This window comes from Rhinoderma darwinii, chromosome 6 (genome assembly GCF_050947455.1).
Source record: "Rhinoderma darwinii isolate aRhiDar2 chromosome 6, aRhiDar2.hap1, whole genome shotgun sequence".
In the NCBI taxonomy this organism is placed as follows: Eukaryota; Metazoa; Chordata; class Amphibia; order Anura; family Rhinodermatidae; genus Rhinoderma; species Rhinoderma darwinii.
Genome location: NC_134692.1, coordinates 136,692,851 through 136,709,259, shown reverse-complemented (window position 1 = coordinate 136,709,259; position 16,409 = coordinate 136,692,851). Strand labels below are relative to the sequence as shown.

The 16,409-nt window shown below is 40.9% G+C and overlaps 1 protein-coding gene across 1 annotated transcript in view; it reads right to left on the bottom strand.

Moving 5' to 3' along the window:
- Nucleotides 1-651: 651 nt before the first annotated feature.
- Nucleotides 652-16,409, bottom strand: part of HS3ST6 (heparan sulfate-glucosamine 3-sulfotransferase 6) — a 39,732-nt gene continuing 23,974 nt past the window's right edge. The window contains exon 2 of the mRNA XM_075831447.1: nt 652-1,621. Within this exon, the coding sequence (XP_075687562.1) occupies nt 1,003-1,621 (619 nt within the window). The 3' untranslated portion in view covers nt 652-1,002. The remainder of the gene's footprint in view (nt 1,622-16,409) is intronic.

Sequence of the window (16,409 nt, the reverse complement as noted above, 5' to 3'; positions counted from 1 at the left end):
ATGGGGTTTTATGAAACTTTATTTTTGGGGTTGTGGGTGGTGTGAAATAGTGCGGACCTCTTAAAAAAATTCTGATCACAGAATGATAAATGGTCACTAGATACTAATGGTCATCCATCCTATAGTTTAAAACTACTAACCATGGCTTCAAAAATAACGGAACTGTTTCCATGTATGTCATTATAACATGGGCCCCATGCAGTTAACTATGGGGCCCATGAGAAAAGGGGGCCCAGCCAGAGGTGTAACTTTCTGGAACCCAATACAAAATCTCTAACTGGGCCCCCAACTAACACATGTAATTTATAGTACTGGATTCTTCATATTAGGCAGAGGGATTTTTGGGCCCCATCAGGCTCTAGGGCCCAGGTGCAACTCCAACCTCTGCACCCACTATAGTTACGCCCCTGGACCCAGCATAGGAAAGTCCTATCCCTACAAAAGGATAGGAAGAGAAGAGGGTATAACAAGTTCTGATGGGGCATGTATAATTTTATGAAACACCACCAGCAGGGGGTCCCATTTTGAATTTTGCCACGGGTCACAATCTTGGATGACTAATAAAGTTTTGTCTGTTTGTTCTTTTATGATTTTTCCCACTTATGGAACAGATAAAAAAAACATCTTACTGTAACACACATTTGTCTCCATTTTCTTATTTTTATTACTTGTGCTTGAAATATTGGTCTCTACACCATAGGTATATATAATGTTCACTCTGATATAAATACATATTACAATAGTAAAAAAAAAAGTCCTAAGTCTGACCCAGTAATGTGTACAAGTCCGCTGATTGTAAGTGGGCAAATATGATTGTGAGTTTAGACATTTTTATGGGCATTTACCCACTAGGATTGTTTTTTAAGGGGGTTCTTTGGCATACTTGTCCCAGTAAAGGGGTGATGCATCGAAGAACCAAGTACATATCAGCTTTAAAAGAAAGAAAATGCCCCATTTTTATTATATAAAATATACCCGTGCAATCAATGGCACCAAAAACCATCAATCCCAGCCAAAGTTATGGCCGGTCATCTGGTAGAACTTCATGTTGTATGGTCGGTAGAACTCCTGAAGGCGTAACAAAAACGCCTTATCAATAATAGGGTGTGGACGCCCCTTGGATTTGCCAAGACATCTTGGCTTTCCACTTCCCTCTGGCTTCTTCAGACAAGGAAATCCCTTGGTTTTGTTAAAGTAAAAATGTTTGTCTGTTATAACCCTCTTTAGTCCCAAAAAGTCCTGAACTCGGCCCATCTCCCCGGCCGGGTCACTGACGAGTCTTTCCCCGCTGACAAAAAGTAATTTTGAGAGAGGGAAGTATTGGAGCCAGTTCTCTAAGTGCTTAGCATAGATACCAATTCGGATGGCACTCCAGGTAGTATCAATTGTCCCCATGCTTGTGTTTTTGAAGGCCAAAGCTTGGAAGGTGGGTAAGGACGGAGTTTTTGAAAATGTCTGTGTATAGTCAGAGATGGCCCTGGTCACTGGATTTCTGACCACCACTATGAGCTTTGTGTCCTTGGACATGTTATAAATTCGTCTTGGCGCCTCTGGGGTGACAAAGTAACTTGGAGTCTTCTCCATTGTGATCTGTCCTTCTAACGTCCGAGGCATCAAGTTCCTAAATAAAAAAAGAGATAATCTATTAGCTTCAACAGGATTGAAATCTTATAGAATAGCAATGAGTATATCAAGAGTAAGGATAAGTTGCATCTGGGGAATAGGTCCACACAGGTTGACTAATAGGAGGTGAGGAGAACACTTTGGATGTTGAGGGACCTGCCATAGGACTTGACCTTTGTGTGATAGGTGTCACTATGGGCTGTAGGAACGGTATAATACTATTATGTTGTGGTCCCACCTCTTGGACCACCAATTGGGAAAACAGGTGTCTCTTGACGCCCGTTGGGTAATCCAAAGGGGCCGAATAGAGGATGAGATGAAGTGGAGAGCTGGCTGTTCATGTGTATAGCTCACTCCATTGTAGTCTATGGGAGCTACAGAAACAGCATGAGCGTGCCTCACCCTATAAGTATTCATTACGGGTATTTCAGATTCCCTAAGAGTTAACTTTTCAGTTTGGGCGTTTACTGGAGATACTGGATCATGGATTATTTTTCTTCTATAATACAGCTGTACGGGAGGCAGACAGTGGGGGACCAGCAGGAGGCCTTCTCTTCCCCTCCAGGATTTTTTCTTCAAAGTTTATAAAGTAAATTAATTTGAAATTTATTACATAGCTTCCCCCCTGAAAATTAATGGATCGAATAAATATAAGACCAGGAATTACCATTTTCAGTCAAGCTAAAATATATCTGTTTAAGGAAAAAGATAAGTGGCAACAATAGGACCTCCATTACAGCTCCCACAAAGATTGTCACCCAGCTTTCTAACTTCCTCTAACTTGCTTTTTAGAAGAGAATAGTTCAGCTTCTGTCCACCATCTTGACTACATATCCCATGTTGCCTTGCCCAGGCATCACAAAAATAGGTGTGGCAAAGATGCTGCAGATGCAGAGATGTAGGGCTAAAATACAGGAAAATGCACAGGAGAGGCTACAGACTGCACCCTGTGCAGCAGCATGCAGCATGGCACAGGCATTGTATAAATCTCAGCCTACTGCACGGAGGGGCAGGGAGGATTGGTTGGCACAATTCTTAAAGCTTTTACTGGAATCAGGAAGCAGCCTAGAGGAGATTCAATGACAACAGCAGAATACATGGGGTTAAGAAGATTTCAGTTGTCACCCGGTACTTTCCTGGATTGTTGCTATGCAACGGCCCAGCCACATTCTGCCTAATTTTTTATTATTTGGAATTTTCTGTCAGACAGCAGTAAAATCTTACATCATTATAACTGGTGAGAAATCACATGGGAAACTGTCACCGTATTAAACTTTAAACTGGGTCTACGTGGAATTTTACAAAAAGTTAAAACTGTCCAAAAAAACAGTAAAAAATAGTTCTTTTCTGTGTAAACGACAATGGGATCATAAATACTGTTCAGAATTTTATGAACATTTTGCAATGCAAACCCAGGATGATTTAAAACGCCCCTGTGCACCTAAGTGAATATCCAATGATGTCTGGCCAAGGTCAATTCAGGAAATATTGAGACGCTGCAGAATACAGAAGAAGAGTCATAGTTTTGTATTTATAAAAATTATTAAATTAAAGTGCTGTATTTTCACTTTTCTGTCGCTCTGGGGACCTGAGGGTGGAAGAGGCCTGGACTGACAGACCGCAGCCAGAGATAATATTTGTGGAAATAATAACCTACACTGGGATTTCCTGGTGGAGCAGCGGAGAATGCAAGACATTTCAATCGTTATTTTCCTGTCCTGCTCCTCGGATAAACTCCAGTACTGTTGTCATCCAATACTGAACCTGTCAAGACGGCTACAGATACTGTAATTAGGCCTGTATATTATTTCCAAGACTTATTAATCCCATTCAAGAAACTTTTGCCTTATAATCTGTTATGTTCAATTCATTGTACTTTCAGTAGACTGTAATATCCCAATAATCAGCTATGACATTCAAAGAACATCATGGACTGAGTATACATTCCATATAACTATTATAATGCTGTATAAGAATGTAATTACTATAATACTGCCCCCTATGTACAAGAATATAACTACTATAATACTGCCCCCTATGTACAAGAATATAACTACTATAATACTGCCCCCTATGTACAAGAATATAACTACTATAACACTGCCCCATGTACAAGAATATAACTACTATAATACTGCTCCTATATACAAGAATAGAACTACTATAATACTGCTCCCATATACAAGAATATAACTACTATAATACTGCCCTTTATGTACAAGAATATAACTACTATAATACTGCTCCCTATATACAAGAATATAACTACTATAATACTGCCCCCTATATACAAGAATATAACTACTATAATACTGCCCCCTATATACAAGAATATAACTACTATAATACTGCCCCCTATGTACAAGAATATATCTACTATAATACTGCCCCTATATACAAGAATATAACTACTATAATACTGCTCCTGTATACAAGAATATAACTACTATAATACTGCCCCTATATACAAGAATATAGCTACTATAATACTGCCCCCTATATACAAGAATATAACTACTATAATACTGCCCTTTATGTACAAGAATATAACTACTATAATACTGCTCCCTATATACAAGAATATAACTACTATAATACTGCCCCCTATATACAAGAATATAACTACTATAATACTGCCCCCTATATACAAGAATATAACTACTATAATACTGCCCCCTATATACAAGAATATAACAACTATAATACTGCCCCTATATACAAGAATATAACTACTATAATACTGCCCCCTATGTACAAGAATATATCTACTATAATACTGCCCCTATATACAAGAATATAACTACTATAATACTGACCCTATATACAAGAATATAACTACTATAATACTGCCCCTATATACAAGAATATAACTAATATAATACTGCTCCCTATATACAAGAATATAACTACTATAATACTGCCCCTATATACAAGAATATAGCTACTATAATACTGCCCCCTATATACAAGAATATAACTACTATAATACTGCCCCCTATGTACAAGAATATATCTACTATAACACTGCCCCTATATACAAGAATATAACTACTATAATACTGCCCCTATATACAAGAATATAACTACTATAATACTGCCCCCTATATACAAGAATATAACTACTATAATACTGCCCCCTATATACAAGAATATAACTACTATAATACTGCCTCTATATACAAGAATATAACTACTATAATACTGCCTCCTATATACAAGAATATAACTACTATAATACTGCTCCTATATACAAGAATATAACTACTATAATACTGCCCCCTATATACAAGAATATAACTACTATAATACTGCCCCCTATATACAAGAATATAACTACTATAATATTGCCCCCTATATACAAGAATATAACTACTATAATACTGCCCCCTATATACAAGAATATAACTACTATAATACTGCCCCCTATATACAAGAATGTAACTACTATAATACTGCCCCCTATATACAAGAATATAACTACTATAATACTGCCCCCTATATACAAGAATGTAACTACTATAATACTGCCCCCTATATACAAGAATATAACTACTATAATACTGCCCCTATATACAAGAATATAACTACTATAATACTGCCCCCTATATACAAGAATATAACTACTATAATACAGCTCCTATATACAAGAATATAACTACTATAATACTGCCCCCTATATACAAGAATATAACTACTATAATACTGCCCCCTATATACAAGAATATAACTACAACTTTGTTGTGTTTTGCATATTTTAATTACTGCTAATTCTCATTTGTCCCTGAAATTCTGACACTGGACTCTGGATCCCGGAGCCAATATGAAGTAACCTTAAGAGGATTCTTTTTGGGAATGTATCTGCTGTAAAGAGCACGGCGCACACCCTGGAGAAGAGCTGACATTAAACCATAGAGAAATCCTTCTGTCTGCTGCTTCCTGTGGAGTCTTCAGCTATCGGACCGCTGCATCCACATACAAACTGAAGCCCCATGCAGAGCTGCTGTCCGCTACATAAAATCATACAGATTTCCCATTTTTATAACACTTAAATTACTTTGCCAACTTTTGATAAACAGCATATCCAACTTTTGCTATAGCTGGCCAAAGATATGATATTTTTGTGGGTATATCCTTTAACAGGGTATGCCACCTACAATGTGCCATTTCTAATACTGGGCAGATGACCCCTCAGGCTCCAGGGCCCTGGTGCGACCTTTACCTCTGCACCCTGTATAGCTATACCAACTGGCCCTCTGTCGCTTCATATCGGGGTAAATGAGGATTGGATAGATTTTTTTCTGCCAAATACTTTATTTACCCTGAATAATAACCTCAATCCCTTTGTAGATGCGTATTAGATTGAGAGCAGCCAGAAATTGTGTCTAACCTGTCATTTTTGAGCATGTTCCCATCCCCCCTCCTGCATGTTCTCTCTCCATGCCTGCTAAATGGGCGGGCTCTTCCTGGTGTGATATAAGAGTCGTGCTGTATGCTCTGAGCCAATCAGATAGCTCCCCGCTTCTGCTTCCTCTCCCCTCTTACAGCCGCCTCACACACACAGCGAAAGAGAGGGAAACTGCAGCTGCATCCCCTCTTTCCCCTTCCTTCCTGTCTTCTCTTTACTGTTTTACACTAGATTATTTTTAGAGGGACTGTGGAGGTTTTTGAACATTTGCAGGGAAAGAAGAACTGCAGGCTTCTGGAAGGTGAGAAATATACATTATAAATGGAAATCAAGATGCAGATGTACAAAACCTTAGTAGTCAGGGCTGCAAGGAAGTCACAGAGAGTATTGGCATTTGCAATAAACTTTTTATGGTCAGATTCACACCCACTAGTTCAGTGTCTTAAAGGCTATTCATTTTATTTTTTTAGAAAAAGGTCAATCAGTGCGTTTTGTGCAACTTTATAATTAGTTTTTATTAAAATCATTTTTATTTTTTGAGATACAGCTGCTCTGTATCCTTTATACAGAGCAGCTGTATCGTGTGCTAAGAGCTGAATCCGTCAGGTCCGCGGGACTGACGGGTTCAGTGTCAGCGGGTCCACGCAGGATTCACCTGTTATCCATCACATCTGTGTTGGGACTCCGTTCATGGGTTCCATCTGAGCTTTCCGTCAGGGGAACACATGAACGGAATCCAAACAACAACAAATGGAAACCATAGGTTTCTGTTTGCATCCCCATTGATTTCACTGCTGATGGATCCGATGCAAATGGTTTCCGTTTGTCACCGTTGTGTGAGGGTTCCGTCGTTTTGACAGAATCAATACTGTAGTCGACTGCGCTATTCACTCCGTCAAAATGACGGAACCCTTACACAACGGGGACAAACGGAAACCATTTGCATCGGATCCATCACCAGAGAAATCAATGGTGATATAAACAGAAACCTATGGTTTCCGTTTGGATTCCGTTTATGGGTTCCCCTGACGGAAAGCTCCGACGGAACCCATGAACGTAGTCCAACGCAGATGTGATCGGATCCGCATAAGACCCACTGACACTGAACCCGTCAGTCCAGCTGAACTGACGGATCCAGGTCTTAGCGCATGATACAGCTGCTCTGTATGCTGTATCTCAAAAAGAAAAAAAATATTTGATAAAAACGAATTATAAAGTTGCATAAAACACACTGATTGACCTTTATATTTATTTATTTTAAAAAAAAAATCCCTTTCAAAGGTGTATATAGCCTTTAAGGGAATCCCTTTAAAAATTGCATGAAGTCGGATAAATCTGGTTAAAGGAGCGTATTTCTTTAAAATCTACTATCAATGTATAGAAATCATATTTGGCCATGAATCAGGTTTTGTTCATATAAGTTTGATTTTACTTTAACATATGATTCAGATCAGAGGATGGAGCACATGTAATCCCCCGATTACAGACGTCTTCCCGAGCTCTCGTACTCAGGCCTTTCATGTTTAATAGCTAGGCATAATAGTCTGTAAAGTGCAGTTTAGAGGCTTTGTACATTGTTAGGCGGCATCTGTAGGGCTCTTTCATGGGCAGTAACCAGACGGAACACAGGTGGTCTGAAGGTCCATAAAATACATGGTACTCTAAAGTCATGCCAACCTCAGTAAGACCATGCACCATCCAAGGTACGGCGCCACAGGAACCCTTCCTTTCACCCAAGCGGAACACATGATACTGTTATTTTCTATATAGTCAGATTTTTTTATTAACTCTTAGAAGTCTGAATTAAAGAGGGCACGCGACTTTTAGGGTATGTTCACACGGCGGGGGTCCGTAACGGCTGAAATTACGGGGATGTTTCAGCCTGAAAACATCCCCGTAATTTCAGCCGTACCGGCATGTGCAGGCGCTTGAACGCCGCCTCAATTACGGCCGTAATTAGCGCTGCTATTCATTGGAGTCAATGAATAGCGGCTCCAATTACGACCAAAGAAGTGACAGGTCACTTCTTCTACGCGGGCGTCTATTTACGCGCCGTCATTTGACAGCGGCGCGTAAATATACGCCTCGTGTGAACAGACAAACGTCTGCCCATTGCTTTCAATGGGCAGATGTTTGTCAGCGCTATTGAGGCGCTATTTTCAGACGTAATTCGGGGCAAAAACGCCCGAATTACGTCCGTAAATAGGCCGTGTGAACATACCCTTACACCTTCTACAGCCTAGATGTGCTAGTAGAGGGTACTGCTCACGTGACCCCCACACTTCCATCTACTGCTTTTTTTTATAATACAGGTAGGTTTAACGTGAGATTGTCGGGAGTTGGCAGGAGAGACAATGTCTTCCCTGCCTGGATTTTTTTTTAAAGACAATTCCACCAAAAAATATAACTGTAATGGTTGTAACAGAGGGACAGAGCGATGTATTTTGCTTCAGTAGAGGTTCAGTACCTCTTACGCCTCTCCTGAACTGGATAAAGAACCCAATTATAAATCTGGTTATAAGAACCACCTGCAAAAATAAAATTGTAAAATTGATGGGCTTAGGACTGAATGTTTTAATGGAGCAGAGTCAGATATTCTATGTTTTCCTTGTCTCCAGGTTCTACAAAGGTCCATTGATGCTTGGGGCCCGTCCGTGAATGTTCTGCTAGGTTTTCTCGCCTCTCCTGCAGTGTTAGAAGAATTCACCAACTTTCCTAAATTTCCTCTTTATTGGTAACTTAATACATACAGATTTCTCATTGGTGCCAACAGAAGTCGAAATCGGATCCAAAAAGACAGAAAAAAAACATGACTACATGGAGGGCTCTAGAAGCAGGACTAACCCGGGACCAAAAATAGGAAAGTTGTTAAAGTTATACGAGGATTGCTGCAGAAATCCTGGACGTGTCTGGATCTAAAAAGTTGTCCATTCAGAATTTCATTCATTCTCATTTTTTTTTCTGTGAAATTATTTGGAGAGCTAAACAAAAAAATGAATTTTTTTTTGTAGATCATTTTTTCCAAAAATACAAATGAATATTTAGTAATAAATCAATATTAATAACGGTACTACTACTACTACTACTACTACTACTATTACGTTATTTTTTTTTTTTGGTAGTTTTGATTAATTGACTGTCCGCAACCCCATATAAAAAAAAAAAATGTAAAAAAAATATACATATTAATTAAATGAATAATATAATAAAATCAGTTCACAATTAAAAAACATATTTCACATCAGCCTCTTTTTTTAGAATGCGTTGTGCCGTTCCTCTGTTATTCCTCCTGGAAATGTATGAATAAATGGACACCTCTCCTGACATGCCTGTTTTCGTAACTACTTGTATTCCCCATGAAATAATAATTCTTTATCATCTTTTCTCAGAACTCTGCATTGTGACGTCCTTCTGCTATCCCTCCTCGAAATGTAAGAAATTGGAAACTGGGTGTTGTCCTTCCCCTCGTCAATGGGCCCGGTCTCTATACAGACTGACATCGTTCAATCAATGCTGATAGTGTCAGACTGTCTGGGAACACACCCTATTGACAAAGGGAATGGTAACACAAAGTTGTCAATTTATTCATACATTTCCAGGAGGAATAACAGAGGAATGGCACAACACATTCTAAAAAAAAAAATGCTGATGTGAAATATGGTTTTTAATTGTGAATTGATTTTATTATATTATTATATTATTATTTATTATCTTATTCATTTAATTAATATATAATTTTTTTTACATTTTTTTTTTACATATTTGACATATTTTTTTACAAAAAAAAAATAACGCATATTAGGTAAAGGGGGCACATAGTTTTCATTCGGCACATCAGACCCAGTTTTTGTCCACTTGCTTCAATAAGACTCCATTGTCCATCTATATCTTAAACCTCATATGAATACATTGTATCGTATTAATTTTGCGGCGATTGACGGTCGCGCATTTTCCCCGCATTCCATGTGCCAATCATCCTTTATGCCTGCTCCACACTTAGCATATGTTGTTATTTCTGGGTGAGAGGGCGATCTCCCTCACTCAACACTCCGTGATTGTTCTGAACGTTGCAGCAGGGGGATTGGGCATGACCGCACACTGTGCCATAATGAGAAAATTAACCTCAGACGGGTCATCCAAGGTGCTGGCACTGCCAAGATGGAGCTAGTGACAGCCCATTAGCCACACAAAGTCTTCCTGTGGCCTCTCAACTCCTAATGGTGCTTCTGTGAGATTTTGGCTCCTGCCAAATCCCATCTCGAGAGGTGGGAAAAATGCATCTGCTACATCTCCCTTTCCTCCCGCTATGTCTTCCATACAAAACAAATAAGCCACAAGGAAAGCCGGCCAAATTTTTTTTAGCCTTGCCAACGAGAAATCTCTTCTTAAAGTTTTAATTACTTTATAATTTTTTTTGCTATGTGATTTGTTTTTTAATAGGCTACAACTTGAAAAGGCGTCAAGTTAGCAAATTTTGTAAAAATTTTAATTTCCCATTTTTTTTTTTAACTTTTTCTCATTTGTAGCCAAATTCAAAGCCTCCCTCGCACTTTACTCTACAGAGGTCGGATTATAATTGCCTTTAAGCTCTGGATGCATATGCTAATGACCTCCCTTAATGAGGAAATGATCCGTCTGGAATAAAAACTACTCCCGCTGACTTCAAGGCATTTCAATTAGCAACAGGGGAGTGGGGGGGAATAATTTTCATAACATCTCCCCTTTGCCCCAGCCTCCTAATTACCGCCCGGATCAGAAGCGACTGGTGCCAGGTAAACTGGAAACGCTTCAACTGGTTTTACAAGTGGAGCACAGGCGGACGTTTTATTCTTCACCAAAGGGCTATAAAGATGGTTCCCCGTTCTCAAGGATTAGGAGCGGCGTGCTGGAGACACGTGGAAAAATGTTTCGTTTGGATGTTTAATATTTATTCTGTCATGGTGGAATTAAGCCAAAAAGGATGCGTAAGAAAAGGGTCTGCTTTTTTCCCCAGAAACAGCGCCACTCTTAGGCTCAATTCACACTACCATCATGGTTTCCACCTCCCCCAGGGCCATGTTTTCTGCTTTGACTATAATGAGTTCCGTCAGGGTGATTGACGTTTTGACAGGAAGAAAAGGACAGCATGCTGCGCGATTCTTCCCGTCAAGTATGACGGAACTGCAGACGGAGGCTCCGAACGCAGCCTCTGACGGTAGTGTGAACGCAGCCTTATCCATAGACTGGAAACAAAGCAGATTTTTTTTTCTCTTGTACAACCCTTTTAAGACCGGGACTACCAAAGTATCAGGTTGCCTAGCAGTTGAGGGAGTTGTCCCTGCTGTAAAATGGGCCGATTTACGAACTCTGCTGCTACTAATCCTAGGGACCTGGTTATGGGCCCCATATTTGTAATTGCATCTCTGCACGGTAAAACGTTGTCCAAAAGGGAACTTTCGCAGTAACATCCTGTTATTTCACGAGGGAGACCCCTTTAAGAGAATTATACTTGTTAACAGTCCAGATTTGGGTGGGACAATCCTGCGAAATAGACCGCAATAGGGACTTGGCTTATTCAAAGTTGACTAAAAGTGGGTGTTTCCAGTCGTATTGGTGGCGTTCCCAGTCGTATTGGTGGCGTTCCCAGATTTGGGGAATTGTATGGAGACCACTATGAGGCCAAACAGCAATTACTTACGTCCTTGGACCATGACAGTAGGGGGGTTGGAAAACAGGAAATGTCTTATCAAATAAAATGAACAGTGAGATCTCTTAAAGTTGGAAGATTTTCACTGCAAGGGAGTGAGAGGAACCTGAAATAAGCCTGTGTAGCATTGAAGAGCAGATAGAACGTCCTGTGACTACTTCAGCACATGTAGGTAGCTACATGTACTAAAATGGTTGTCACCCGGGCAGGAGGATAAGTGGTTGCTAAGCAACTATAATGCAGAATAAGATGAAAGAAGAAAAAAAATGACAAAAACAAACGAAGATTCTGAAAAAGTAGGTTCATACGTCCCAAAATTTGAGTCTCCATTCACCGGACATTTTTAAGCCCCACCTCAATCCCCCCAGGAAGCCCACAAACCTCCCAGAAACACCCACTTTGGGGTACATTCACATACCCTTTAAGGCCCATTTCACAGGACAAAAGCGAGAACAGTAGAAGTCTTGACATTCGCCAAAGAGGGGGCGGTCTGTAAAATAAATATAGTATACTGTGTTCCCGGGGCAGAATTATTAATAAATGCCCCTTAGGATACAATTGTAACAAACCCTCTGCTATGAAGAATATTAGGTCTGTTCAGGTTTTCAGCCACTGGATATAAACAAGAATCTTCTCATTCACTGACAACAAGAAGAGATCTTGAAAATGGTGAGGAATTGAAACTTTAAAATATATTAGAAAGTTTCAGAAATTGTCATTACACACTTCGGCTAGGGCTACCCGGCGACTTTGGCCGCGACACAGGTCACGCAACCAAAGATCGTTGTGTCGCCCTGACTGCATCGCAGTTAATGAAAGTGAATCAGGCCGCGTTGCGACCCACAGGTTGCTGCGACTGTGACACAACAGTCGCACAAAATCCAACAGGTTCAGATTATTTGCAACTGTCGTGTTGCGACCACGGCAACTTGCGGGTCGCAACGCGGCCACGTTCACATTCATTAACTGCGATGCAGGCAGGGCGACACATCGATCGCGGCCAAAGTTGTCTAGCCTAATTTACATAAAACTGGATAGTCCCTTTAATAGTGAATAATTACATTCATGTAAATCATCACATTGGCCTCGCAGTCCATATGTCATCACATGATCTAATCACTTCGCGTCGCCTTCTGTTACTTATCCCCCGTTGGTCATAAGTTTGGCTGCGGTTTCAGAACAGTAAAAGGGAAACCCGTGAAAACTGTCTAACAGAAAAATTGTCTTTGTTGCCCATAGCAACCAATCACAACGCAGCTTGGATTTCTTATAGTGCTTTGGAAAAATGAAAGCTGCACTGTGATTGGTTGCTATGGGCAACAAACACAGTTTTTTGGCATCATGCCCCCTTTAATAAGCTCCTATAATGTGAATGTGTGATGGGGGGTGGCCAGGTAGAAAGCCCACCTGCGCCACAATGTAGCTCCATTCGTAGGCCATAGCCGGGTATATTAGTATCAGGATGGCCCGTCAGCCAGGTACAAGGCCCCGTCCTCCCCAAGAGACTTGAATTAATCTCATTAACCAACAATATACATAGGATATAATTACTCTGGATATTCGCATATATAAACGGGGGGGGGGGGGGGGGTTATTAAAATATGATCTTCAAGTAGGTTAGGTAAAATATGTATGCACTGTCCTGGTAGTAGTAATCATCCGCCTGCATGGCCATATGTCCGCCTTTATCGCTGGGTTTATTACGGGATGCTAATTAAATTGCTGTAATTTCAAAAATGTTAGGTTCATTTAGGTTTTATTGTCGAGAAATGATCAGAATACACAACACTGATGTCCGAGCTGCTCAGGGGAAAGTCGTAGAGGACGCCACTGAGGTTGGGGGGTCTGATGTTCAGGAACCCCCTCTTCTCTGCTACAAAAAGGAAATCTCCAACCTTGGGAGCACAGAAAATGGATGAACATGGGGCGCAATTTTGGAGATAACAAGTGAATAATAATAGCTTCTGTTATCAAAATGTGTTGATTGGGATAAGTGGTGCTACAAAGGCGCCATCCTTGTGCCAACTTCTGACACAGAGCAAGTACGTTACATGTGTACATTAGCAGATGGACCACTCACATGACATTAAGGGAGGAAAGCCGCAGCGCAGAGGGAAGGAGGAAAATATATTTTGGCAAGAGGGATGTAGCTGACACTGGGGGGGACACTGAGACTGACAATTGAGGGGCTTAAAATAGTGGGGTACAGTGGCTGGCAATAAGGGGCATTGTGGCTGAAGATTGGGGGCTGAAAATAGTGGGGCACTGTGGCTGACAATTGGGGGCTTTGTGGCTGACAATAGGCATTGTAGCTGACAATAGGGCAGCATTGAGGATGACAAAAGGGGAGCACTATGGCTGACATAGGGGGCATTGAGGCTCAAAATGGTTGGGCACTGTGGCTAAAAACAGGGGGCATTGTGGCTGACAATAGGTGGCACTGTGGCTGACAAATGGGGGCCATTGGGGCTGACAATTGGGGGCACTGTGGCTGACAATAGTGGGGCAATGTGATTGACAAATGGGGGGCATTGTGGCTAGAAAAAGGGAGGCATTGGGGCTGACAATAGGGGGCATTCTGGCTGACAATAAGGGGGCGCTGTGGCAACAATTGGGTGGCACTCTGGCTGACAATAGGGGACAATAGACGGGATGTTGTAGCCAGCAATATGAGGATTTTGTGGCTGACACGGGGGAAAATTTTCACAAATTTAGGATAGAATTTAGCGTGGAGCTAAGGCCACATTCATACAGGGAAATTCTGTGCTAATGCTAATATTAGTGAAGGGAATTTATGAATTCTCGTTCACATGCATTGCTTGTTCTCTGTGGTTTTAGAACAGGGGACTGCAACCAGCAGCACTCCAGCTGTTTTGAAACTACATCTCCCATCATGCCCTGACAGGCACAGGCTGTCAGGGCATGCTGGGAGATGTAGTTTCACAACAGCTGGAGTGCTGCTGGTTGCAGTCCCCAGTTCTAGAACATGCTAGGTTTTCCCCTAGGTGCATAGTTTTTGCTGCACTTTTTGATCCATTAAAGGGTTGTCCAGTACCGGACAACTGATGACCTATCCACCGGATAGGTCATCAGTATATGATCTGTGGGGGTTCGACACCCAAACCCCACACCGATCAACTGTTCTGGCTGCCTGCGGGCACCGGATGTCATTGCACAATGTGCAATGTACGGAGCCGGAAGAAGTTGGCCCCGTACATTGCATAGCGGCCGTGCTGCAGAACTCTAGCTCTGCTCCTATTCACTTGAATACAGTACTGCAGCTCGGCCACTATTCCATGACCGGAGCCAACTGCTTCCAGCATGGACATCCGTCGCCTGGAGGCAGCCGGAGCAGTTGATCAGTGCAGGGTCCGGGAGTCGGACCCCCACAGATCATATACTGATGACTTATCCGGTGGATAGGTCATCAGTTGTCCGGTAGTGGACAACCCCTTTAACTTCAAAGGGGAACGACCTTGATGCATAAAAATGTACATTTGGTTTCTACATGCGGGTCCAATAAAAAAAAAAAAACCTCCACTAATTGGAGCAAAAAACAAATACACAAACAACAACGTCCCTACTATAACCCAATGTGAACATTTCCAAAATGACCTTATTATAATGTACTATGTGCATTTTGCTGCATTCTGACTGTTTTCATAACACTACCAAGTCAATTTAAATGGGCCAAATGTCTCCACTGCCAAATTACTCAGAGGTTGTACTGCCAGATCAGAGCTTGACGGCAGCTTTAGCCAATGGCAATAAGCCCTCTACCAATAACAGACAAGCAAATCATACAATCAGCATAATTTTAGATCAAATTATACAATTCCCACTAAATTTAAGTTCTTGAGTCATCCTCTTCCATCTACTAGCCATTTTTAGCATCTATAGAGGTATCTGTTAGTCACAGGGTCACCCAGGCTTCATAGAAATGCATAGCCCTACTCTCTCCTCCCCTCTCTCTGTGGCTCCTCCTATTTACAAGGAGTTCAATGGAGAGCCTGATCTATGGCAGACTAGGAGTGAAAAGCTAGAAAAATCTAGATAGACATACACAAAGCCCTAGTGTTTTATTACAGCATCCAGAGGGACATGTGAAGTTTTATAGCATAGACTATAGAATCACTTAAAGCGCCAGTCCGTGTTACAAAGTAACAAGTTAACAATAGGTGGATTGAGTGAAGTTTTCCTATTAGAAGCCCAGTCATTACCGCAGGCCAGGGCTTATAACATGGCCCTTTTATTAAAAGTATAAAACCCTGAAAGTCTGTAATTTACATGAGTAAATGTTTAACAGCACTTCATTAAGGAAAGGAGGCAGCTACCGGAGACGAACTAAGGCACATAAAATGGAAATATTATACTGAAATTTACAGCAACCAAAAAATTTGCAAAAACTTATGTTTTTTTGATAATATTTTCTATAATAAAAGCATTATAGAAATACCCAGAGATCCACAGGGCATAGGATGGGATATGTTTTACATTCACTGAGACAAGCCACAGTTGCACCCCACATTCTTTGTTATTGTCAGAGAAATCAGTGAAAAAAGGAGAAGACGGATCGGATGTCATCTGACAGCCGCTCCTTTTTATAACTTCCAGAGACATTTATATACATGTATAGGACTGATCTCAGCATTTTGATATAGATGTAATGCTCCTATTAGATTATGATATAGTATC